The sequence below is a fragment of the Dermacentor andersoni genome, chromosome 1, assembly GCF_023375885.2.
Source record: "Dermacentor andersoni chromosome 1, qqDerAnde1_hic_scaffold, whole genome shotgun sequence".
Taxonomy (NCBI): Eukaryota; Metazoa; Arthropoda; class Arachnida; order Ixodida; family Ixodidae; genus Dermacentor; species Dermacentor andersoni.
In genome coordinates, this window is record NC_092814.1 from 208353734 (window position 1) to 208380475 (window position 26742).

General features: G+C 46.2%; 1 protein-coding gene across 3 annotated transcripts in view; it reads right to left on the reverse strand.

Annotated features, from left to right (window-relative positions):
- Positions 1 to 26742, reverse strand: part of Nbr (exonuclease mut-7 homolog) — a 157270-nt gene that overhangs the window by 79968 nt on the left and 50560 nt on the right. For all 3 annotated transcript variants that reach the window (XM_050194579.3, XM_050194580.3, XM_050194581.3), the window contains exons 12-13: positions 1335 to 1471; positions 1143 to 1243 (exon numbers count right to left, since the gene is read on the reverse strand). In XM_050194579.3, the coding sequence (XP_050050536.1) occupies positions 1143 to 1243; positions 1335 to 1471 (238 nt within the window). The remainder of the gene's footprint in view (positions 1 to 1142; positions 1244 to 1334; positions 1472 to 26742) is intronic.

Below are 26742 nucleotides of genomic sequence, written 5' to 3' on the forward strand. Positions count from 1 at the left end.
AGTGCCAATTCAAATAATCTTTAGCTGGTCTGTATATACACAAATGCATAACACTTTCATAATACATTCATAATGCATTTTATAGCATAAAACGGGTTTTCAGTTTTCCTGTGGCCTAGTTACAATTATGCCACCAAACATGCCCACACTCCAAACACGCCACCACTGAAACTGATTGCTTAGGCTTGGATTGCAAGGCTAAGCACTACCCAGCTCATGCCTGTGGCCTGTGTGGTTTCCACTACGCAAGCACATCCTGCTAAATTTGGCAACTTCATTCGAAATGAGTGTTTTGGCACTGGTTGGTGCAGCTCAATGATTTGGCACAAGATGGCATAGCACTTCCATCCCTGCATTAGGTCAAATGAACAGAAGTATGATATATTTCAGTGTGTTCTAAGAAAGAAAAAAAAAAAACGAGAAGTAATTTTTTTTTCAAACCAACAAGCATAAATGAGGACAGTTTTATGAAGCATATTGCATTGTGTTTACTGTCCAGCACAGTGATGGATGGTACACAGTGGCGTCACTAGTGTCAGCGGCACCTGGGGTGGTGGCCCGCCTTGACACCCCACCCTCCGATTTCAAGCAATGAAGCACAATTTTATCCTCATGGCTTGCTTCAGCATAGAGTTACTATCCACTATCGCTGGCGAATAGTGACGTGGAGTTACTATCGGCACAATCCACTAGCACAGTTGGCCACGATGGGAAGTATTTTCACAGCAGTTACATGTGCTATGCCGGTGTATATGCAACACGATATAGTACTTCTCAGAGGCAATGTCTATAATACAAATTTCATTCTAACTCCACGTTCTAAAGCCCCCTAAGTGATGAAATTTTGCTAAGGGCACCCTCCTGCAAATTTTTTTTTTTCTCTAGTCAGCGCATAGTGCCACTGTGCCACTGTTCCACTCAGCCAAAGGCACTGCCCGGCACCTTTTTGCTTCTTTGATGAGCGGCTCTTTGCACTTTCTACCCTCCTCCCCTCCCTCCCTTACCATCCCATTTCACTGCCCAGCTGCACCCTCCTCCCTCCTCAGCACCCAGAACAACACCCTCCCCCCTTCCCTCTATGAAGCCACTGGTTGTACAAAAAATATTGCCCATTGCATTATCTGAAAGTTGGGCACTCTCACCTTTTCCACAAAGCTGCACAAGTCCACAACATTGTGAACCTTTGATTCTGGGCACTTGATGGTCTCAGACAGCAACTTCAGATCTTCAGCAATGCCAAAACCTAAAGACAAAGGTTGAGAAGCTTTAGAAACCATTAGAAAGCAAAGGCACTATACATGTTCACATCTGATGAGATGTTTTTAAAAGCCTACCTAGCTTCAGTATTTCATTCGATGACAACACGCCTGTGTACAGCTGGGCCCACTGTGCCTCTGTCAACGTCTCAGACAACTTCAGCATATCCAAGACATACACATTGTCCCACACGGCCAGCTGGACCAAGGACAGCCTATAGAGTGCCACAAGAGTGAGCAAGCGTATTCACATCACAATGAAGCACTGAAAAAAATGTTTGCAAGCTAACAAAGCTTTACAATAATTCAATGTGACATGTGGCATATTATTCACAAGGTTACAGAAGGCAGAGCTATTTAAAGTTTCAGTGCAATTGAATAACATAGCTAATTACTTCAATTTTAATCGAGATTCCACAGCATCACAATAAAGTATTTTAGCCAGCTCATATACACACGCTAATACAGTTAAACCTCTATATAACAAAGTAGGTAAAAATTAAATTATGGAGTTTTACGTGCCAAAACCACTTTCTGATTATGAGGCACACCGTAGTGAAGGACTCCGGGAATTTTGACCACCTGGGGTTCTTTAACGTGCACCTATCTCTAAGCACACGGGTGTTTTCACATTTCGCCCCCATCGAAATGCGGCTGCAACAAAGTAGGTAACAAAGTACGCAAGATTGATACAGTTTCAAATGAATTTTTCTTAAACAAAAAGAGCCCTCAAATTTTCTGAATTATCGAGCCCTTGGAGAAAGCAAATTTCCATGAGAAAAAGCATCTTATTTTGTTGAGTTTGACAGTCACCCACTAAAGATTAGGTTTCATGTCATATCAACGATATCTTCACATTGGCAATACGAAGCGAAGTATTCACATCCTTTCCACCCTGATGGCTGATAGCATCGTCCACAGTAGGAAGACACTATCATGAAAAGTCAGGCAGAAGACGTGCAAACGCTTCATCTGATGATGATATGTGGTTTTTAATGGCGCAAGGGCCAGTTATGGCCAAAGAGCGCCATGACAAATGGTAATTTAAGAATTTATTCTGAATGGCGTGGACAGTGAATTTATTATGGTAGGTGTGACATGGCTGTATAAGGGCCTAAAACTTTCGCTCTAAATGACGTAAATATATAGCTAGTAAAATAATGACACTGATTAATTATGGACATGGACGATGGCAGTTGTGTTTTGATAAAAACATAAGACCAGACAACAGTTACACTCAATCATCAAGAGGGCCCTCGAATGCAAGGGCTGGTAATCACGTGTTAAAATTTCCTGGCCAAATTATTTTCAGAATGTCGGTTTCAGCTAAGAAATCTAAAACTATTTGCAGTTTAAAAAGCGGTTCATCACTAAGAAAAAATGCAGGGTGAAGTGGTATATTTTCCCGATATGCAGAAGGGAAATACTTTTTCCTCTCTGTTTCTATTGCAGGGCACTGGATAAGAACATGGAGGACAGTCAGGCTATCGCCGCACCTACTACAAGTAGGAGGATCGCCGCCAGCCAATAGGTAGGAGTGAGTACTGTAAGTGTGTCCTATTCTTAAACGGCAAAGAAGTACTTCCTTATACCGTGCTGTTTTGTCACTTATCCAATTCCGCAATGTTGGTTTTATAATGTGTAACTTATTCAACGTTTGTCTATCCCACTCTGCTTGCCAATGTTTCCTCAATTTACGGCGCAAAAAGGGCTTTAGGTCTGCGGCAGGAATAGGGATATTTCTATCTGTGTCGCTAAAACTCACTGACGTAGCGTTTTCATCAGCAGCTACGTTACCTTTTATACCTTTATGGCCAGGTACCCAGCATAGGATAATCGCTTGGTTGCAGATATATGCGGAGCACAACAAGCTATACAGCTCATTCAAAACGGGATTCTTATGCTTTCGTCAGCTAATCAGGGCTCTCACGACACTTAATGAGTCTGTAAAGACAACAGCCTTAGCGACATTTCTGCGCCTTATGTGTTTAACAGCCGAAAGTATACCGTATGCTTCTGCCGTAAAGATACTGGTGTGTGGGTTTAGTGGCCCTGATGTTGAAAATGAGGGTCCGAGAGCTGCGTAAGCAACACCAGCTGGAGACTTCGAAGCATCTGTGTAATATTCGTCACAGGAATACTTCTCTTTAAGTTCAAGAAAATGAGATTGTATGTGAGCCTCAGGTGCTTGTTTGGATATTTCTAAGAAAGAGATGTCACATCTTATAGTCTGCCACTCCCAAGGCGGTGGAAGCCGTGTAGGAGCCATTAGGACATTGTGTAAAAGAGGGATCCCTGTATTTTCTGAGAGTGCTTCCAACCGGAGGGACAGAGGAGGCCTAGTGGCCGGGCGGTTACGAAACAGCCTAGCAGTGGACAAGTCGCATATAGTGGAATGACAAGGATGTTTAACATCTGATCTAGCTTTCAAGGCGTAGGAGAAAGTTAAATATGTCCTTTGGTAGTGTAATGACCATTCGTTTGACTCGACGTAGAGGCTTTGCACAGGGCTAGTCCTAAAGGCGCCTGTAGCAAGGCGGATACCTAGGTGGTGGATGGGATCTAGCATTTCCAAAGCGCTTGGTGCAGCAGAATTATAGACTATTGATCCGTAGTCAAGCCGTGTTAATATTAGACTTTTGTAAAGTTTTAGAAGGCACCGTCTGTCGCTTCCCCAAGATGTACGTGATAAGAGTTTCAGAAGATTCATAGTCTTGAGGCACTTTGATTTCAGATACTTCAGGTGGGGTACAAAATTAAGCTTACTGTCTAAAATGATTCCTAGAAATTTGTGTTCATGGCTCACAGATAGCCGCTCTCCATTTAGATCTATTGCGGGGTCCGCAAGTATACCTCTCTTGTTAGAAAACAGGACGCATGTACTTTTTTGTGGGTTTAGCTTGAAACCGTTTTTGTCCGCCCACATACATAATTTATTTATGCAAAGCTGTACTTGCCGCTCGCAGGTACTTAGGTTACATGATTTGAAACCTATCTGGATGTCATCCACATATACAGAATAAAACATGCTACGTGGTATGGCAGTCTGGATCGAGTTCATTTTGACAATGAAAAGAGTGCAGCTCAGCACACCACCCTGAGGAACACCAGCCTCTTGCGTAAATGGACGAGACAGAGCGTTACCAACTCTAACACGGAACGTGCGATTGGAGAGGTAACTCTGAATCACGTTCAGCAAGTTGCCTCGAACTCCCATTTCAGACAGGTCAGGGAGGATTCCATAGCGCCAGGTTGTGTCGTATGCCTTTTCCATATCTAAAAATACTGATAGAAAAAATTGTTTGTGGACAAAGGCATCTCGGATATTTGTCTCTATGCGGACAAGGTGATCTGTTGTGGATCTACCCTCCCTAAAACCGCATTGAAAGGGATCGAGTATCTTGTTGCTTTCAAGAAAATGGATGAGGCGGCGGTTAATCATTTTCTCAAATAATTTACATAGACAACTTGTCAGAGCTATAGGCCTATAACTGTTGGGTGAGGAAGGGTCCTTGCCCTCTTTTAAAATAGGGATTACAATTCCTTCTTTCCAGGCAGAAGGAATGTAGCCGGTAGAGAACATGGAATTGAAGAGTGACAGTAGTGTTTTTTGGGTTTCAGGGTGTAAGTGTCTGATCATCTCATACAATATTCTGTCACTTCCTGAAGCGGACTTGTTGCAACAGTTCAGTGAAGCCTGGAACTCAGCCATTCCAAATGGACGATTGTATGCTTCATTGGATGTGCCCTTCAGACTCAAATGCAGCTGTTCTGCTAGTCGCTGGTATTTTAGGAATGTATCTGTATAATGAGATGTACTGGAAATGTGCTCGAAATATGCTCCAAGGCAATCAGCTTGTTCCTCAAGAGTGTCTGCTTGTGTGTTTACTAATGGTAGTGGATGAGTTTCACGGCCTTTTAGTTTGTTTACCCTGTTCCAGGCTTTTCTTTCGTCTGTATACGAATTAATGCCGGAAATATATTTTTGCCAGCTATCCCTTTTGGCACGGCGGCGCGTTCTTCTTCCTTCTGATTTTATTTTCTTAAAGCTGATAAGGTTCTCGATTGTCGGAGAGTCACGGAGCTGATTCCAAGCCTTATTCTGTTTCTTTCGTGCTTGCTTACATTCATCGTTCCACCAGGGAACACGTCGTTTATTAGGCGATGCATTTGTTTGTGGGATACATATTGACGCTACGTCGAGAATAAATGCGGTTAAATATGAGACTGCATCGTCAATACTGAGTGCACGAATATCATCCCAGGTCATATATGTTAGTTCTCCGTATCGCTGCCAGTTGGCTGAGTCAGCTTTCCACTGGGGTACATGTGGAGAACATTCGTCCCGTTTCCTTAATTTTAAAACAATCGGGAAATGATCACTCCCGTATGGGTCCTTATGTACATTCCACTCCAAGTACGGCACGACTGTACTTGAAACAATGGATAGATCTATAGATGAAAATGTCTTGTGTGCAACGCTGTAAAAAGTTGGCTCCTTCTTATTTAGCAAGCATGCACCCGTACTGAATAGGAAATTTTCGATCAGACGCCCTCTGGCATCACACCTAGAGTCGCCCCACAAGGTATGATGGGCATTTAAGTCTCCAACGACAATGTAGGGTTCCGGGAGTTGCGCAATAAAGCTATCAAATTCAGTTTTGGAGAGTTGACAGTTGGGAGGAATGTATAAAGATGTAATTGTCAGCAGCTTACTAAAAAGCACTGCTCTGACTGCCACTGCCTCTAGGGGCGTTTTAAGGGGTAACTGCAGGCAAGCAACACACTTATCTACTATTATTGCCACACCGCCCGACGAGGCAAGGGCCTCGTTGCGGTCTTTCCGGAAAATGGCATACTGTCGGAGAAAGTTTGTGAGGGTTTAAGATGTGTTTCTTGGACACACAGCACCTTTGGGGTGTACCTATGTAAAAGTTCCTTAATGTCGTCTAGGTTGTGGAGTAAACCCCTGACGTTCCATTGTATTAACTGTGTATCCATAATGAATGTGTTTTGTGCTGTGTGTCTAAGAAATATGGATTAGATTATCTCACGAGACCTTTCCAGGCCCCGTGAAACGCGATCTCTCTAACTTCCGGGCGCGCTCGAGGGAGCTGCGCCGTTCCTTCGGCGTCTGAGACGCCGGATTGGTATTTGTATCCATCACCTCGTCTGAGGCGGTGGATAGCGCCTGCGCAGCGGGCACGTTCGCGGGGGTGGTAGGCCTATCTGCACGCGCAGTGGCCTTGGGTCCAACAGGCCCGAGGGTCTGCTGGTCCTCCTTTGTGGGGGCCGGTACAGCGCTGGCTGTTCCAGCCGGGGGGGCTGATGGCGTGACCGCTGTCACACTCCGTGTGACTTGGGCGGCCGCCGAAGGATGTAGCGCTGCCCCCCGGCGCGCCACATCGGTGTAAAACGGACTAGACTGGTTCATCGAGAAGCGCTTGCGCGCCTCTTGGAAGGAAAGGTTCAGTTTGATTTTGATTTCGATGATTTGTTTTTCTTTTTTCCAGGATGGGCAAGAACGAGAGTACGCTGGGTGATCCCCGTCACAGTTAGCACAATGGGTGGTGGAAGTGCAAGTGTCGGATGAGTGCTCGTTTGATGCACACTTTGCACAAGTAGTGCGCCCTCGGCAGCTTTGTGAACCGTGCCCGAACCGCTGACACTTGAAGCATCGGCGTGGGTTAGGTATGTATGGTCTTACACGGAGTTTGCAGTATCCTGTTTCTATTGAGTCTGGTAAAGTGCTAGTTCCAAAAGTTAAGATTATGTGTTTTGTGGGGATTTCCTTGCCGTCGCGCCTAATCGTTATTCTCTGGACCTTTACTACATTTTGATCTTGCCATCCCTCAAGTAGCTCACTTTCACTAAGATCAAGCAGGTCATCTTCAGAGACGACACCGCGGACAGTGTTCAAAGATCTGTGTGGGCCTACTGAAACTGGAATGTCCCCAAAAGCAATTAGTTTTGACAATTTACTGTACTGTGTCTTGTCACGAAGTTCAAGAAGAAGATCGCCGCTTCCCATTTTAGTTACTTTGTAACCTGGGCCGATGGAGTTTGCCAATGATTTTGCCACAACAAAAGGAGATATTGTTCGAACTGTCTTGCTTTCATGTTGACTGTGAATGATATGGTATTTTGGGAATGTTTCTTTGTGACTCATGAAGAAGTTGAAGGAACCTTCGGTGCGCCCCCTCTTGAAGGAGCGATCAGGGAGTGGAGGGAAATTTGATTCCATAAGTCATATTAATATTCGGCAGGGATGGCCGCCACCCACCATGGAGCCCAACCAGGGGACGACACAGGACGGGAAGTATTCAGTTCTGCGCACGCCAGCGGTACATCCCCACTATAACCAAATACCTATACCCGAGGTTGGGCATAATGCACAAGGTTAACCCTTGCCGCCAAGGAAATACGGAAGTAATAAGAAGTGAAGAGAAGACAGGAAAGATGAAAAAGGCGAGAGACAAAGACGAAGATTGGAGAGGAGGACAGGAAAAGGCGACTACCGATTTCCCCCGGGTGGGTCAGTCCGGGGGTGCCGTCTACGTGAAGCCGAGGCCAAAGAGGTGTGTTGCCTCCGCCGGGGGGCCTTAACGGTCCGAACACCCGGCATCGGCTCAACCTCCAGGATCCCCCTTTCCCCGGACACGGCTAAGCCGCGCACGGCTACACGCGGGAGGGTCCAACCCTCGTGTGCTCGGGTACGTGGTGTCGCCGCACACCAAACGCCTGCTGACGCAGACGCCCCTGCGGGGCAAACGCTTCATCTGCCTCTCGCTTGAATGCACCTATAACACTCGAGATCATGGGTCCTGCTGCACTAAACGCACAGGAAGAGAGTGCACACGAAGCCACTGCTATCTCGGCATGCCAACCTTCGCACCTCCAAGATAGGGCGTGCAGGTCATGTATGTGCTCAGTAACGCTGACAACCATGTGCAGCCATGGCCGGGCTAGAGGTGATCATGATGTGTGGCGTTTTATGGCGCGAGGGCCAGTTATGGCCAAAGAGCGCCATGGCACATGGTATACCGATGAATTTAAATTCCTCATGGTAGATGTGACATGGCAGTAAAATGGCCTAAAAAGAATGAGCTTTAAGTGACGTAAAACATAGGTACTAAAATAATGACACTGATTAGTTAGTGATGTGGGTTATGGCAATTGGGTTTCATTATAAACATGATGCAACAAAACATAACAGTGACACTAGAGCTTCAAGAGAGCCCTTGAGTACAAGCGCTGTTATTCGTGTGCTAAAAATTACCTGGCCAAATGATTTTCAGAGTGTCTTTCAGCTAGAAACTAATTTCAGGTTAAAAAGCAGTTCATTGCTAAGAAAAAGTGCAAGGTGAAGAGGTATATTTTCGCAATATCCAGAAGGGAAATACCTTTTCCTCTCTGCTTCTATTGCAGGACATTGAATAAGAATATGGAGGACTGTGAGAATATTGCAACACTTATTACAAGTCGGAGGATCCCCCCCCCCCCAGTCAAGAGGTAAGAATGAGTACCGCAAGTGTGTCCTCTTCTTAATCGGCAAAGAAGTACTTAGATCGTGCCGTTCTTCCAGTTATCCAGTTCTAGTTTTGGTTTTATCATGTGAAGCTTATTCGATGCTTAGGTATCCCACTCTGTTTGCCAATGGTTCCTCAGTTTACAGTGTAGAGAAGACTTTAGGTCTGTGGAAGGGATGGGGATATTTCCACCTGTGTCGCTAAAACTCACTGACGTAGCATTTTCATCAGCAGCTACGTTGCCTTTTACGTATACCTTTAAGGGCCAGGTGCCCAGCATAACACAATCACTTGGTTGCACATATATGCGGAGCACAATAAGCTGTACAGTTCATCCAAAATGGAGTTCTTGTGTTTTCGTAAACTAATTAAGGTTCTCACGACACTTAATGAGTCTGTAAAGACAATAGCCTCAGCGACATTTGTTAGCCTTGAGAGTATAACTAATGCTTCCACTGTAACGTTACTGGTGTGGGGATTTAGTGCCCCAGAGGTCGAAAATGAGGGTCCGAGAGCTGCATAAGCAACACCAGCAGGAGACTTCGAAGCATCTGTGTAAAATTCAGCACAGGAATACTTCTCCTGAAGTTCAAGAAAATTGGAATATATATATGCCACAGGTGCTCGTCTCGATATTTCTATGAAAGATGCCACACTGAATAGTCTGCCACTCCCAAGGCGGTGGAAATCGAGTAGGAGCCATTAGGACATTCTCTAAAAGAGGGACCCCTGTTTTTTCTGAGAGTGCTTCCAACCGGATAGACAGAGGAGGCCAAATGGCTGGGGGGTTACGGAGCAGCCTTGCCATGGACAAGTCGTGAATAATTTAATGACGTGGATGATCCACAGCAGATTTTACCTTCAAGGCATACAAAAAGCTTAAATATGTCCTTTGGTAGTATATAGACCATTCGTTAGTTTCAATGTACAGGCTTTGCGCAGGACAAGTCCTGAAGGTGCCTGTAGCAAGGCGGATGCCAAGTGGTGGATAGAATCTAGCATTTTCAGAGCACTTGGTCCAGCATAATTATAGACTATTGCTCTGCAGTCGAGGCATGTTAATATTAGACTTTTGCACAACTTTATAAGGCACCTGCTGTTACTGTCATGCACATCCTGGGGAAGCAACTTCAGTAGGTTAATAGATTTGAGCCATTTTGCTTTAAGGTACTTCAGGTACGGAACAAAAGTGGACTTGGAGTCTAAACCTAAAAATGTATGTTCACGGCTTACAGATAGTCATTCTCCATTGAGATCTATTACAGTCGACACCGGCTATATCGGACTTGCAAAAAACACCTATCAGTTCGATATAGAGCACAATTCGATATAAGCCTGCTGAAGAATTAGACGTCATAAAAGCACATACCATTTATAAAACCACTTTATTGATGAAACTAGCTTAGTTCGCATGAAATAGTCCAGCATTTTCTTTTGCTTGGGCAATTTCACTGCCTGCGACGCACGCATATTTTCTCCGCATTGTCTCAAGAGTGAGCAGCTGAGGCCGCAACCTTCCACATTCGCGCAGAAGCACCAGACTAGTGCGAGCGCACCGATCACCTCGCAGGAAGTGGGCAAAGGACCGTCGTTGCTTTCCTCATTGTACCCACTTTCACTTGTGCTCGGTACGATGTCGGCAATGTAGTCTTCATTTTTGGGCTCTCCTGTGATCGCGACACCATTAACTGTACTCACAAACTCATCGACCGTTGCTTCATCAATGGCTTCCAGAAATTCTGACAGCTCGCTCCAAACTTTCGCAACACCGACAAACGGCTTCGTTGCACTCATCAGAATTTACAGTCATCCCCAGGCCCACGGAAGCCAGTACAACTGAAGCAATTTCAGATGAACCATTTGTACAGGGTCCTGGATACTTGGCTGCGCATGTTCAAAAAAAGATTTTGCGCACACCACTGCACTGTTCTTCCTCAAATTTTGCAGAACTGTTGAATTTTGGTGTCAACTTCGTTTAGTATAACACTTGGCACAGTTAATTGCCTCGTTTCCAAGAAAAAAATGAGAAACCGTTTTCGTCTATGGGAAAAATGGCATCTGAAAACCTGGCCCTGGCAGAGACTTGTGTCGCCACCTGTCATCATCTGCAGAAAGCACTTCAGGGAGGGCTGTCATGTGTTGCCTGCTCCTAGAACAAGGCGACTGCCCTCCCTGAAACGCTTTTTGCAGATGACGACAGGTGGCAACACAAGTTTATGCCTGCGCCGTCGCAGCAGCAGCTCGCATACCCATAAGCGCAGGCAAATTTGCACTTTTTTTAGAAACCAGGCAATTAACTGTGCTAAGTGTTATACTTAACGAAATCGACACTGAAATGTGATCGTTCTGCAAAACTTGAGCAAGAACAGTGCAGCGGTGAGCGCAAATTTTTTTTTTTTTTTTGAACACCCGCAGGCAAATATTCAGGACCCTGTACACGGCCGTGCGTATGCATCGGGTGTTACGAGCACCAGGTTGCGAGTTTGTCCACTTTAGCACTAATCTCCCAGTTATTCTTCAAGATCGTGCTGGGAATGCTCCTCGGAACCTTGCACGCTGCGGGGACATCTGACTTCTCACCGCGTTCGACCCGATTTATCATTTCGAGCTTCACGATGAAAGGCAAATTCTGCCACTTCATCACGGCAACACTGCAGGAGAAGGCCCACAAGGTGCAAACACAATGAACCAGAAAAGCATTGAAACAACTCGCACTTCTGCCATCTTGCACGACAAGAGCACAAGAGCCTCTGATTGGCTGTCTGAGCAAGCGATGCGGGCGGGCCAGAATAATTTTTTGCAGGGGGGTGTCGACACTCGCCCGACACAGTGCGGTCACGGTAGGGAGAGCGGTTGGATGGAGCCGCGCAGCTGGGTTTCCCCGCCGCCGCGAGGTAAAGCCAACTTCTGGGGGCACTTCTGCGCCGCTTGATGTTCGACATATCGGGAGTCGCTGCTATTTTTGTTTGATGTAAAGGTAATTTTTTCTGTTATATTATACTCATCGTAGCTATACCGTGTTCAGAAATTGTTAGATGTACAGATTAATTTGATATAAACGGGTTCGACTGTACGAGGTCTGGCTGTATACCTCTCTTGTTAGAGAACAGGACACATGCACTTTTCTGAGGGTTTAGTTTAAAACCATTCTCGTCTGCCCACTTATTTAAGCCAAGCTGTACTTGTCTCTCGCAAATACTTCGATTAGATTATTTGTAACCTATCTGGATGTCATCCACATATACAGAATAAAACATAGTACATGGCATGACAGTGTGGAGAGAGTTCATTTTGACAATAAGAAGAGTCCAGCTCAGCACACCACCTTGCGAAACACCAGCCTCTTGTGTAAAAGAACAAGGCAGAGCGTTACAAACACAGAACATGCGATGGGAAAGGTAGCTCTGAATAATACTCAGTAAGTTGCTTCGGACTCCCATTTCAGACAGATCACGGAGGATTCCAAAGCACCTAGTTGTGTTTTATGCCTTCTCCCATATCTAAAAATACGGACAAGAAAAACTGTTTGTGCACAAACGCATCACGGATGTGTGTCTCAATGCGGACAAGGTGATCTATTGTGGATCTACCTTCCCTAAAACTGCACTGTAAGGGACGGAGTATTTTGTTGCTTTCAAGAAAGTGGATGAGGCGCCAGTTAATCATTTTCTCAAATAGCTTCTATAGAAACTTGTCAGAGCGATAGGCTTATAACTACCAGGTGAGGAAGGGTCCTTGCCCTCTTTGAGAATAGGAGTTACGATTGCCGATTTCCAGGCGGACAGAATGTAACTGGCAGATAACATGGAGTTAAAGAGTGACAGTATTGTTCTGCAAGTTTCAGGGTGTAAGTGTTTGATCATTTCATATAGTATTCTGTTACTTTCTGGAGCAGACTTGTTACAGCAGTTCAGTGAGGCCTGGAATCCCGCTATAGTAAACGGGCAGTTTTTTACTTCACTGTATGTACCTTTCCGACCCAGAGGCAGTCACTCTGCTTGTCGCTGGTATTTCAGAAAGGCATCTGTGTAATGGGATGTACTGGAAATGTGCTCTAAATGTTCTCCTAGACGATCTGCCTGGTCCTAAAGAGTGTCTACTTGTGTATTTACTGAAGGTAAAGGATAAGTTTCGCAGCCTTTTATTTTGTCCACCCTGTTCCAGGTTTTTCGTTTGTCTATGAGTGATGCTACTCACATATTTTTCCCAACTTTTTCGTTTAGTGCGGTGGCATGTTCTTCTGCCTTGTGACTTAACTGCCTTGAAGTTAATTAGGTTCTCTGTGGTAGGGGAGTTACGTAGGAGATTCCAAGCCCTGTTTTGCTTCTTCCGCGATTCCTCACACTCTTCATTCCACCATGGAATACGTTGTTTAGAAGGCAACCCATTTGTTTGGAGAATGCATAGTGATGCAGCATCAATTACAAATGCTTATAAGTATGCTACTGCATCATCTATACTAGGTGCATGGACATCATCCCAGGGCAGATGTGTCAGTTCACGAAACCGCGTCCAGTCGGCTGAATAGACTTTCCATTGAGGAACCTGTATAGAGTATTCTGCCCATTTTCTAAGGTTTAAAAGAACAGGAAAATGGTCACTTCCACAAGGGTTGTTAATCACTTCCCACTCCAGATACGGCAAAATTGTACTGGATGCTATGCTTAAGTCAATAGAGGAAAATGTTTCGTGTACAGGACTGTAAAATGTTGGTTCCTTCTTGTTAAGCAAGCATGCACTTGAGGAGAGTAAGAAGATTTCTATTAGCTGTCCTCTCGCCCCACAGTGTACTATGCACGTTTAGATCTACAACGACTATGTAAGGGTGAGGGAGCTCATCAATGAAGTTCGGAAATGTTGCTCTAGAGAGCTGGTAACTCGGGGGATGTATATAGACGTGATTGTCACTAGTTAATTGAATATCACAGTTTGAATAGCAACTTCCTCAAGGGAGGTTCGGAGATGAAATTCTCGGTCTCTCTGGAGAATGGCATTTTGCCTCAGAAAATTTGTGTAGATTTAAGGTGTGTCTCCTGAATACATAGCACTTTGCACTGTATTTTTGTAAGAGTTCTTTAATGTCATCGAGGTTGTGGAAAAGACCTCTCACATTCCAGTGTATTATTTTTGTATCCATATTGCTTGTGTTTTCTGCTGTTTCCAGGCCCCATGATCCGGGCTAGAGGTGGAGACACGTGCTTACCTGCCTCCCACTTCACCCCCTTAGTGCGCACTTGATCGTGTTACTGCTTTGCTCGTGTGGAAATATGGCACACGTCAAGTCGCCATCCTGTTCAATTAACCCATGAGTGCTTTTTCCCTGAAAGGGTCCTTGCTGCCCATCACCATATTTTTGTCAGTATCAAGTACTTCAGCTACAAAACCGCCGAAATAGTTGGATAGTTGAAATAGTTGCAAAAGTGTGCCTTGTTTGACGAGCCAGATCAGATTTTTTTTTTTTTTAAAGACAGAGCCTTTCCAGCGAGCCGGAGGTTGAAGAAGGCAAGTATTCATGTACAGGGGGGCTCTCCGAAAAGTGCAAGCACTTGTGCGCACCGTTGCTTCGCTGTTACAGGTAACATGCCTGTTTTCTACCTTCATAGGCAACTCCACACTGCAACTCGTGTTGGAGTATACCACATGGCATTCCACGAGCCTGCGGCAATAGGGACAATGGTCGACGAGCTGGTGGCAAACAGGACTGGTCATCGTTGTGACGTGACAAGGGACTGTTCCACGGATAACGAGCGTCATTGTTTGACTGTTGCGGTGCCAATGGAGGCTGGTAACAACGCTCGCTCTGTTAGGGGTGACAATAACTAGCGAATGGTGGTCGCAGAGGGGAGGAGTTAGTACGGTTGTTACAATGGCGAGCAACATGACCGATACGCCAGCAGGCAGAACAGATTGGCCAATCGTCTGCAGTTCACCACTCGGCTGGATTTCAGTACCATGCAGGATACCGCGGACCAGCTGATGGACCTGGAGCATAACACAGCTGTGAAGCGGCAACGCACATACAGAATGAACTCATAGATTAGCTAGTTCTTCGCAGACTATTGCCTGCACAAATGATGCTGTAGGCAAGTTGTTCGGCTGGCTGTAGTGGGAAAAAGGGCTGCAGAAGCCATGGCTTCAAGTTCTCGCGGCACTATCCGCATCAGGTCATCTGACGGTGGTCGCTGCACTCTTAGCCTGTCGTCACAAGAGGATGTCGCAGCTGTGTTCGGCAGACATGCGAATGGCATTGCAATGCTGCAGCGACTCTTTGCCTACTCAAAGCGTTGACACTCTTACGATGTCCTGTACTGTGTCACAATTTTTACACATGAGCAGGTTGTAAGCATTGTCAGCGATCTCCTTCAGTACATGCCCAACTTTGACTCAGCCATATCACTGTCAGCCTTACGGCACAGAGCCAGCACCTCCTGGATGTAAGACGATTCTGTAGACGTCTGGGTGCGAGTCGCTAGTTCTTCCTTAGCAGTGCTCTTCTGCCCGGCGGGACAGCCAAACCAGTCGTTCAGCTTCTGTTTGCACGTGTCCCAGTTATTATGCTCTTCCTCGTGGTTGTCATACCACACCTTCGCCGTGCTTTTTAGGTAGAAGACCAAGTTACCGAACATAATCGTCGGATCTGATTTGTTGTGGGCACTTTCTCATACGTGGCGATCCAGTCTTCTACGTCGAGGTGGTCAGTGTCGCAGAACTTTCCTGGATCCAGCGGCTGAGCCAGAACAACTGTCAGGGTTGTAGGTGTTGATGAGGGCTGCGCCATGTCAAGTCCTGCTTCGTCTGTCATGTTGTCCAGTCCGAGGTGACAACCACTGCGGAGCTCAGTTGTTTCTCATGGGTTCTCTCGCCAATTTGTTATGTTGCAGAAGTCACATAGAATGATGTATTTACAATATTTACAAGAGAGACAACGATGCATAAATAAGATGGCTGTGAAGACCGATTCCACCTACACACGTCGAATGGTCTTCTCCAGACTGGCACCCCTCTTCGTTGTGCCGTAACATATAGGCAGTAACATCTGTCATCCTTTCGGAAGCTAAATATGCATAGTGTGCACTGATAGAATGCAGCTCAAAACTAAAGTTTCCTAGTCAGTGTCTCTCGAGATAAAACGCAAGTGAGAGTTTCGTTTGAGAGTCTGGATGCCCCTTTCTATTTCGTTCGCTGATCTGTGCGATAAGATCGTCTGCGTTTAATGACTGGCACCTTGTGTTCGCAGTACGCAGTGTTCAAAGTAGGGCCCAGGCTCGAGACCACAGCAGACAGCCGCCACCTATAGGATATTTCAAACCCCAGTGAAACAACCAATCAGCCGAAGTTGAGTTCCTTCAAACAGGTTTCCAAAATTTAGTGATGGTTTATTTTGAGCAAAGTCATTCGTATGAGTATAAATGCATGACAGGAAATGAACCAGCTGTAACTAAATTTTGCTGGAGGCACTGTGTCAGAAAGTAAACTAGTGACGCTGGGCACAGGTCAAATGCTCTAAAGCTGGAACGAGCGCTGTCTGCAGTTGCTCCTAAATTTCTCACGAGCATGTACTGTACACTGACAATTTGCTGCTCTGAATGAGAAAACAGCATCTGCTTACACCGCAAAACTAAAGCATGTCATCAAAACAATATGCTGCCTTGCAGTATAACATGTGTCATGATCTACTTCAGGCCTTCCAAGCTAGCTAGCATTCACTGCTACCGTGCCTGCGGACAAAAGTACAGTTAAACATAGATATAATAAGGTCTGGAAAACTGGCAATTCACACTGTTATATTGAAATTCAACTATTTATGCAAATAACTACCATCGCCAATGGATGTTTCTTAGATGAAAGGGGCTGCAAAATTTTTTTACTGATTAGACAATCAGAAAAAGCAATCTTGAATTAGAAATAAACTGCGGCAGAACCCATCGCACGATGACTGTCCACGTTAATGCATTCAGCATTGAATCAATATAACAACGTACTGCCCCCGTAAAAACGAGTTATGTATGATGTAGGTACTACAGGATTCCTCTTTTGCTCTTCCCTAAGAACACTCAATGCAATCTAGCACCAGTGCAACGAAGCCTGTGATAACCATGCTCCTCTCGCACTTCTCTCTGGACATGCTGTGCCATTCAGTGGTACTGCCGAAAAATCCACGCACGGCCTCCAGGACAAAAAGCGTGGCACACCGTTGCCTGCGAATGCCAAGAAGTGTTCTCTCGCTTGCCACAGACTCAATGGCACATACCCAGTGCATTCATGGTACAGCTTGCTAAAGCATTGGCATGAAGGGCACTCATTGGAAAACGTCGCATATCCAGTGCATTTGTGGCACAGCCTGCTAATGCGTCAGGTTGCCATCGTTAAAGGTGCATCCAGATGACAGACCACGCACCTGTTTTGGCCTGCAGATCGGGCAACATGTCACATTTACTTCCAGTCTGTCAGGCCCGTGCCAGGTCCACAGGCCGGCGCAGGTGAGAAACACGAGCACATCTTTCTGGCGGCAGCCTACGAACTTTTTAAAGCATTTGCAGTCACCAGGTCTGGCAACAGTACAACGCTGGTCATTTTTGGCAGCCGAATCGGCAGTGCCACCATGCGCAATAGCTGCAGCCTGGGTGACAAGTTGGTCTTTCACGTGTTGCTGCGACCATGGCATCGTAGTCGGATGATCGCACATTTTACTTTTTGGCCTTGGTCCAACTATTTCCTACTTTGTGGGAAGGCAGCCGGGATGACTTCTTGAGGTGTTCGAAAAAAGAACTTCTGTGGATTAACATTTGCAAGGAGATGTCCCCCCCCCCCATCGCAGCATCCGTCACGTTAATCTCGGAAGCAGTGTGCTGCAACGAGTTCACGGAGCTGTGGGGTCGAGAGTACCCCTCCCGGGCCACGCTGTCTGCTCTTCGGGCCCGCCATGTGGACGCTGTCACGGGCAGGGCCAAGCATGGTCGAACCCACATAATTGGTCCGCGGCCCGGTCCATGGTGGTCCGTGGTCCGGCATCTAGTAAGCCCTTGCGATGTGGGTTTGATTCCACTCAGCCTCTAACAAATTTAAGGGATTGTTTTCGTCATTGCAGAGCAGCATATTCCCAGTGGCACATACCCAGTTACCCAAGTTGGCATTGAAGGCGTTTATTCAAGACTGGCACATACCTACTGGCCCATGCCCAGTGACCCATGTTGGCATCAAAGAGGTTTATGGAAACCATATCAGACTGAATGGCACATACCTAGTACTCTAAGTCGGCGTCAAAGAGTTTCTTCAAACAGTGGTACCTACTGTCAGGATTGGGGGCTCAATCCCATTGCTCGTGGTCCGTTGTCAAGATTGGAGTCCGGCATGAATTCGAAGGTAGCTGGCCCATGCCGTCGTCCAACTTATCCACACTGAGGACGTTGATGAAGGGAAGAACTGCTTCTCATCGAGAACGAGGAAAATGGGTTTATTTACAGTATTTATATCAGTCTAACACGACTGCTCAAGAGAAAGTGTCGAGCATCCGCACAACAGCCGTTTTTAAACACTCGGTCCGCCGGCGATACAAGGCGGCAAAAATGTTCGTTTCGTTATCGCAAAACTATCCGCCTCCCGCGAAACAAGGTGACGCGAGCGTTCGTTTACTCATTGTAAATTCGCCGCCGCCCCGAAGAAGAGTTTACGCACACACATTCCGAGGTCTGGCGCCGTTCCGGGAAGCTCGGAGCCATTCTGGGTAACTCGTTGTCCTGCTCATCTTCGTCACGTGAGAAGCACCAAAAGACGGCTTTCCCGCGGCAGCTCGCTCACGCGTAGCAGATCAGGTCCGCGCTGGAGAGCTCGGGCACAATAGTTCGCCCACCGAACTCGTTCCGTCACAACGGCGATGGGGCTGGAGGATTTGCGGCGGTGTCAGCACAAAGCCCGCTTCATCGAACGCATCCTAGCTGAAGCGACGGAGAGTGGGGGATGCGCGTCTTGTCCCCCAGTCGTAATTGGGTGGCAATCCTACATTGCAGCTCGCCATTCTTAACAGCGCCTCCATGGCCCGAAAAATCTCGACTGTCTAGCGCTGACAACCGCTAGGCAGGAAGAGAACGGCAGGTGGTCAGGGGGGGATTGATGTCTTGGCTCGCAGCGACCACTTGTGTATTGATGTCACCGCCCCAAAACATCCAACGAGGACAGGCAACTGCAAAATGAACCCCACAGCACGGCTCTGCGCCGAGATGACGTGCATTGGCTCTCACTTTAGACCCGCTAGGCTTCAAAAAAAAGAAAGACAACATAAGTGCAGAAACAAAAGAAATGCTGCCTTTCGCTATGCCAATTTCTGAAGCAAATTCCTGCTGACAAATTCAGCAATCATGGAGGGAATCCTGCTAAATGAGAGGGGTTCTTCACTTAAAAAAAATTACCACTAGTAACCCTAAAATTTAGGCGGGACCCTCAAACGCAGAATTCAAATTAGCCTGCTTAATCCATCTGCATTGCTATGCAACTTTCCCTTCTTATATCTAACGGAGAAGTTGTACTCTTGGAGAGTGAGGCTCCATCGGAGCAAGCGGCCATTTTTGTGTGACATTTGATTGAGCCATGTCAGAGGACAGTGGTCGGTCTCGAAGATGAACTTCGCTCCGTACAAGTAACACGACAACTTCTGTGCGGCCCAAACCAAACAAGCACATTCTTTCTCTGAAGCGCTGTAGGCTTCCTCTCTTACATTTAGTTTACGGCTGGCATAGAGGATAGGATGCTCTTCGTTATCGTCGCCGACCTGACTAAGTACCACGCCCATACCTCTGTCACTTGCGTCGCATTGAACTATGAATTCCTTTGTGTAGTCTGGCGCGCGAAGCACAGGGCGAGAAACCAATAGCGTTTTCAAACTTTGGAAAGCGTTCTCTTTGTCCTTATCCCAGTGTACGTTACTCGGTGCTCCCTTTCGGAGGGCATCTGTTAATGGACTTGCCATTTGCGAGTAATTTGTAATGTACCGTTGATAGTACCCCACAAGTCCCAAAAATGAACGAAGGTCCGTTTTCATGCGCGGCTGAGAAAATCCTCCAATCGTAGCTATTTTCAGCTCAGCCGGCCGTCTCATGCCCTGACAGACAACATGGCCCAGATAAGTAACCTGTGAACAACCAAACCTACACTTTTCCGCTTTCATCATTAAGCCGGCTTCCCTCAACCGTGAGAACACCTGTTTGAGGTGCGATACGCGTTGTTCCCAGCTGTCCGAAAAAATTGCTACATCATCAAGATAGGGCAAGGCGAACTCCTGCAAGTCTTTTAGGACAATATCCATTAACTTAGAGAAGCTAAACGGCGCGTTCTTCAGCCCGAAGCTGAGTGCGAGAGGGCGAAAAGTGCCTACAGGCGAGATGAATGCGGCATAGCGGCTGGCACTTTCTGAAAGGGGAACTTGCCAGTACCCCTGCACGAGATCTATAGTTGAAATGTATTTAGCAGCGCTAACTCTTTCAATTCGTTCCTCAATGTTGGGTATCGGGTAGAGCTGATCCCTAGTGATGACATTTAACTTCCTGTAGTCAACACACGGACGAGGGTCCTTGTTAGGGGTTTCTACCAGTATTAGCGGTGACGTGTAGTCACTCTCAGCGGGCTCAATAACTCCCAACTCTAGCATGCGCTGTATCTCTGCCTCCATAATCTCTCTCTGTCTTGGAGACACCCTGTAAGGCTTTGATCTTACTGGTTCGGTTGATGTCAGCTCAATTTCATGCGTTATCAGTTCGGTTCTACCCGGCCGATCGCTGAATCTGTCGAGATATTCCCCCAACACCTCTTTTAGCTCCTCTAGCTGCTCGGGTCTTAGAGCGTGCGAGCTTACCGAGTGTTCTACTACTTCTTCTAGGCCGATTTCAGAGTTGGAGGTCGCCCTATACTCCTTAAACTTGGTACTAATGCCATCCGGCTCTTTGATGGTGTAGTTAACGACTCCGCTCCGCTCTACATATGGCTTCATCAAATTACAGTGATATATCCTCACTTCCTTCCTGCGACCGGGCATTCTCAAAGCATAGTTAGTATCTGAAAGTTTGTGCAACACTTTAACGGGCCCGTCCCAGTGAACTTCAAGCTTGTTCTTTCTTGAAGGTTTGAGGATCATTACCTGGTCTCCGGCGTTAAACGTACGAAGCCTCGCATTCTTGTCGTAATATAATTTGGCTTTCTTTTGAGCTATTGCCATGTTCTTTCCGACTAGTCCTTGGGTTGCGCTTAGCCGTTCCAGTAAATTTAGCACGTATTCAACCACTGTTGGACTCTCCCCTCTTTCCTCCCACATCTCTCTTAACATTCTCAGTGGAGAACGGAGTGTCCTCCCATACACTAGTTCTGCTGGTGAGAACCCTGTCGCTTCATGTGGAACCGTTCGCAAAGCAAACAAAGTTGCCGGCAGACTGTTCTCCCAGTCCTCCTTATGCTCGTAACAGAGCGCACGCAAAACACGCTTAAGCACCGAATGCCACCTCTCTACACTGTTTGACTGAGGGTGATAGACAGAACTGTGTATTAACTTTACCCCGCACTTTTGCAAGAATGTGGAAGTCAGTGCGCTCGTGAATACTGACCCTTGATCTGCCTGAATTTCGGCTGGAAACTCAACTCATGCAAACACTGTCAAAAGCGCGTCTACTACTTCGGTGGAACTGAGTTCTTTCAAAGGGATTGCTTCTGGAAACTTGGTAGCCGGACACAGCATGGTAAACAAGTACCTGTAGCCCGATTTTGTTTTTGGAAGAGGCCCTACCGTGTCTATTACAAGACGTCTGAAAGGCTCTGTTATTAAGGGCACTACCTTCAGTGGAGCTTTCCATGTCTCTCCTGGTTTACCAGAACGCTGGCAGGCGTCGCATGATCTTACAAAGTTCTCTACGTCTTTGAAACAGCCAGGCCAGTAGTATTCCATAAGCAATCTTTCCTTTGATTTGTTTATGCCTAGGTGGCCGGACCACCCATTTCCATGACAGACTCAAAAGGTCCTCCCTATACTTAGTAGGTACGACTAACTGATCTAAAATCCTACCCTTTCGATCTCTGTAGTGCCGATACAACAAACCTCTCTCATGTATCGTCATGTTGCGCCTAGCAATGCCTTCTTTGGCTGTGTCATGTAATTTAGCTAAGCTCTCATCATTCTTTTGCTCAGCTGCCAGTGACTCTTTATCCACACGTAAGAGCTGATCAAAGTTCTTTGAGGCCGGTGATAATAACGACCCTGTCTCGCTTGTGAGTGCGTCAGCTTGCTCTTCCTGCAAGCCAGAACTTTGACACTCTAGTGCTACGCTCTCATTGAGCTGGTCAGCTGGCAGGCTCTCCTCAACTGTTCTTTTGTCCCTCGGGCCTAGCTCGGATTCGGGTATTGAAGTTATCCCCTTTTCTGTTTCCGCTGGAGGAGCTTGACATTTTCAGCCGAAAGCGCCGTGATCTTACGAGCTTGGCCTCGGGTCAATGCTTGTACTATGCCCTCTCCCAGTTTGAGCCCTTTGTCACACAGTAACTGATTCGAACGATTCGAAAAGATGTAAGGATACTGCAGTGACAAAAATTTTGAAACTGCAGCCTCAGTCTCTAGCTCCCCGAATGGTCCATTGATTTTGACTTTGGCCATGGGCAGACACACGCTGTGTTCTTCTACAACCTGTTTTATCCATGCTACTTCTCCGGTGAAGTCTTCTACCGTCACGTAAGACGGATGGACAATGTCCATCGTGGCGGCACTGTCTCTTAGCACTCGGCAAGGTTTTCCATTAACTTGCAGGTCGTGAAGATATGGACTTAAAAGTTCCATATTCTCATCTTTTTCCTCCACGTAGGAGAAAACTACGTTAGACTTCTCGCAGTTTACAGCTATATGTCCCAGTTTGTGGCATTTGTAACAGCGAATTGGTCTAAAAGATTCGAATTTTCTTTTCTGTTCTTTTTGTGCGGTTTCTCCGTTAAGTTTCTCCTCGCTCTTTCCTGCGGGCTTTTCCGCCATGTCTACAGGCTCCGATCGTCTAGTCTGCGCACCCTTTTTGAACGGAAATGGTTTCCGCGGTCCATTTCGACCGTCCCAGTTTCCCTCCTCGGCGTTCAACTTTCTACGGGTTGCGTACTCTTCGGCTAATTCAGCCGCCCTTTCCACAGTGTTTACATTACCTCTGTCTTGCACCCACAGTTTCACAGCTTGGGGGATGGTTTTGTAAAACTGCTCTAGACACATGCATTCTATGATCATGTCTCTGCTGTCGTACGCTTCCGCGCTTTTAAGCCACTCGACTAGGTTGGCCTTTAAGCTATATGCAAACTCCGGATATCCCTCACTATCTTTCTTGCCTGTGCTCCTAAAGCTTTGCCGAAAAGCTTCGGCTGAAAGTCGGTATTTCTTCAGGAGACTAGCCTTAACTTTTGCATAATCATATGCATCCTGTGCACTCAGTCTGGCGATTACTTCCGCCGCCTCACACGGCAACATAGACAGCAACCGCTGTGGCCATGTACTCGGGCCGAAGTTCATCTTCTCGCAAGTCCTTTAGGAACAAGCCTATGTCGGTCCCGACCTCAAATGGCTTTAATAGCCTGTCCATGCGGTACGATTCTGCCTCACTTGATCGTCCCAGAGCGCCTTCACTTCCTCGAGACAACTCCAAACGTTTGCTTTGAAGTTCAAGTTGCATTTTTCTTAACTCGCGATCTTTATCGCGTTCCTCCCTTTCCTTTCTCTCTCGTTCTTCTCTCTTTTTCAGAAGTTCAAACCCCAGTTCAATTTCTTCCTCACTGGCCTGTTCGGAAATATGCAATAATTCTGATTTTAGCATTTCCTTGCGTACGTCTAGGCCCAGTTCCTCACCAACAATCAACAACTCGTCTCTCAGCAGTGTCCTTAACTCCATGATTGCTGCTTTACTGCCTTGATTCTGCTCTCTAAATCTAGCTAGGAAAACACAACCTAGCTAACACTTAACGATCTAGCTTCCTTACAGTTCTAAACAGAACAACCACAAAATGAAGCCTAGAGAGTCAAAGCAAGAATCAAGCACTCACCGCAGATACAGCACCATGTCGCAAAGTCCACCCCACCGCTGCCACCAGTTGTCAGGATTGGGGGCTCAATCCCATCGCTCGTGGTCCGTTGTCAAGATTGGAGTCCGGCATGAATTCGAAGGTAGCTGGCCCATGCCGTCGTCCAACTTATCCACGCTGAGGACGTTGATGAAGGGAATAACTGCTTCTCATCGAGAACGAGGAAAATGGGTTTATTTACAGTATTTATATCAGTCTAACATGACTGCTTGAGAAAAAGAGTGTCAGTCCAACATGACTGCTCAAGAGAAAGTGTGTCGAGCATCCGCACAACAGCCGTTTTTAAACACTCGGTCCGCCGGCGATACAAGGAGGTAAAAAATGTTCGTTTCGTCATCGCAAAACAAGCCGCCTCCCGCGAAACAAGGTGATGCGAGCATTCGTTTACTCATTGTAAATTCGCCGCCGCCCCGAAGAACAGTTTACGCCCACAAAGGCACACACATTCCGAGGTCTGGCGCCGACGTCAGAGGGGCGCCGTTCCGGGAAGCTCGGAGCCATTCTGAGTAACTCGTTGTCCTGCTCATCTTCGTCGCGTGAGAAGCACCAAAAGACTGCTTTCCCGCGGCAGCTCGCTCACGCGTAGCAGATCAGGTCCGCGCTGGAGAGCTCGGGCACAATAGTTCGCCCTCCGAACTCGTTCCGTCACAACGGCGATGGGGCTGGAGGATTTGCGGCGGTGTCAGCACAAAGCCCGCTTCATCGAACGCATCCTAGCTGAAGCGACGGAGAGTGGGGGATGCGCTTCTTGTCCCCCAGTCGTAATTGGGTGGCAATCCTACACTGCAGCTCGCCATTCTTAACACTACTCAGTCCTGCATCTACCGTGACCCATGTCGCCATGAAAGAGGTTCATTGAAGAGCAACACGTATGTACACACTGCCACGTACTCAGTTAGCCAACTTGGTTTGATGGTTGGTTTCGAACCTTTTTACCTCAGCACAGCAGCCAGACTCACTACACATTCGACCACTGACTTACGAATTGACCCAGGTAGGCAGGAAAATGGTTAGACACAAACCTCTAAAAAATCCCCCTAAAAAAAGCCCCCTAAAAGTGCGTGAAGTATCCTAAGAATGCTAACACATTTAAAAATTATTTTGTTAAATTTGAGAGTTAATGATGAAAGATGAAGCAATCCTATGATGGCCTGCAGATTAGAAGTTGAAACAAGACAAGGGAAAGAGGGAGAAAGGAAACTAAAGAAGTGCGATAGAAGAAAATGGAGTGCGTTGCACAGCTACTAAGTGCAAAAGATATCATGTTGACAGTATCTTCACACCGGCGGTATGAAGCGAAGCCAGCATTGCTACAAGAAAGGTAAACGTTTTCTTATATTGAGAATTTCGTTATATTAAGTTCACTATATCGAGGATTAACTGTATTAGAGAGAATATTCCTGCTCTTTAAAGCATTAGTAACACAAAGGGTCGGACAGAAAACTAAATAAAAAACAAAAAAATTAAGTGTACATCACTAATTTATTAAAGCGCCTACCTAAACTAAAGTACACACCACAATTTGAAATGCCCGCATGAAAAGAAAGCAATGGTCTACTCGCCGGGAAGAAAGAAGTCGTCCCGAGTGAAGTGTTTCAAACAAACCAGCATAGTGTCAGTCAATTTTTCCAATGAGCAAGTTTCTTATCGATGTCGCTCTCCAATGCACATCGTCTGCTTCTTTCAGGAAACTATGAAATGATACATTGCTGTCTTTCCACCACAATAACATGCATAAATGCATGGTACACAGCAAAATACTTAACTGTAATTTTTTTCTTTTTCAGGCTTGTGCACAGCGAAACCAATTATTTGAGAACTACAAGGCAAATTTTTGCAATAGGAGAACCTGTCTAGCTTCAAGCCTGAACCTGGATCAGCTAGTTCTCAGTGCAGCCACTAGGTGGCAAGCAATAATTTGAATTCTGGGCTTTTATGCCCTAAGCCAAGATTTGATTTATGAGGCACGCTTAAGTGGGAGACAATTAATTTTGACCACTAGAGGATCTTTAATGTGCTCCCAATGCATGGCACAAGAGTGTTCTTGCATTTCGCCCCCATCTATATGTGGTCTCAGCAGCCGGGATTTGATCCCGTGACCTCATTCTTAACAGGGCAACACCACAGCCACTAAGCCACTGCAGTGGGTGGCAAGAGACAATGTGGAATAGCGAATACCACTTGAACTTTATACAGAACATGATGACGAGAGCACTTGGACTTTATACGGAACACGACGACGAGAGGGTTTTGCTGCTACACTTCTGCAGCTGCTCTGTCATACAACAAGTGATTTGAGAGGTGCGTTCGTAAGTAGCCGCATGTAATTCCATTTGTGTCTAAGGCGTTTTCCATTCACTGTCCCCGTGTTCCGTTGCAACGGCAGTGAAATTTCTTTATAATGAAATCAAGTATAAACACACTTCGTTATATTGAGGTTCAAAATACGTATTGTTCTATAGAGATTAAGTTATAAAGGTTAAATACAGTAGGGCCTCATTGACATGATCCCATTTCACACGATTTCCCAGTGCCAACGTTCGTGATAAAGAACAAAAATGACCCAATACAGTTACGCTTCTTTTTTATCGGTTAATAGGTTCTCAAAAACTATTTTTAGGCACCAACATTCAGTACATTTATGAACTGTGATCGTATGGTATGTTTTACGGCCATTAGATTCCATGAGAACAAGAAAAAGCAGGCAGTATACACGATTAAGAGCTGTAGGCAAGCACCACGCAGCTTCCCTGCAATGCTCACCTGCCAGTGTTACGTGAAAATGCCGGCATGCACTCAGTTTCCCCTTCTGGTATTAGCAAATCTCCTCGCAGATTGTTGCAAGTTGCATTCATAGCTATCACCACCAAGTCTAT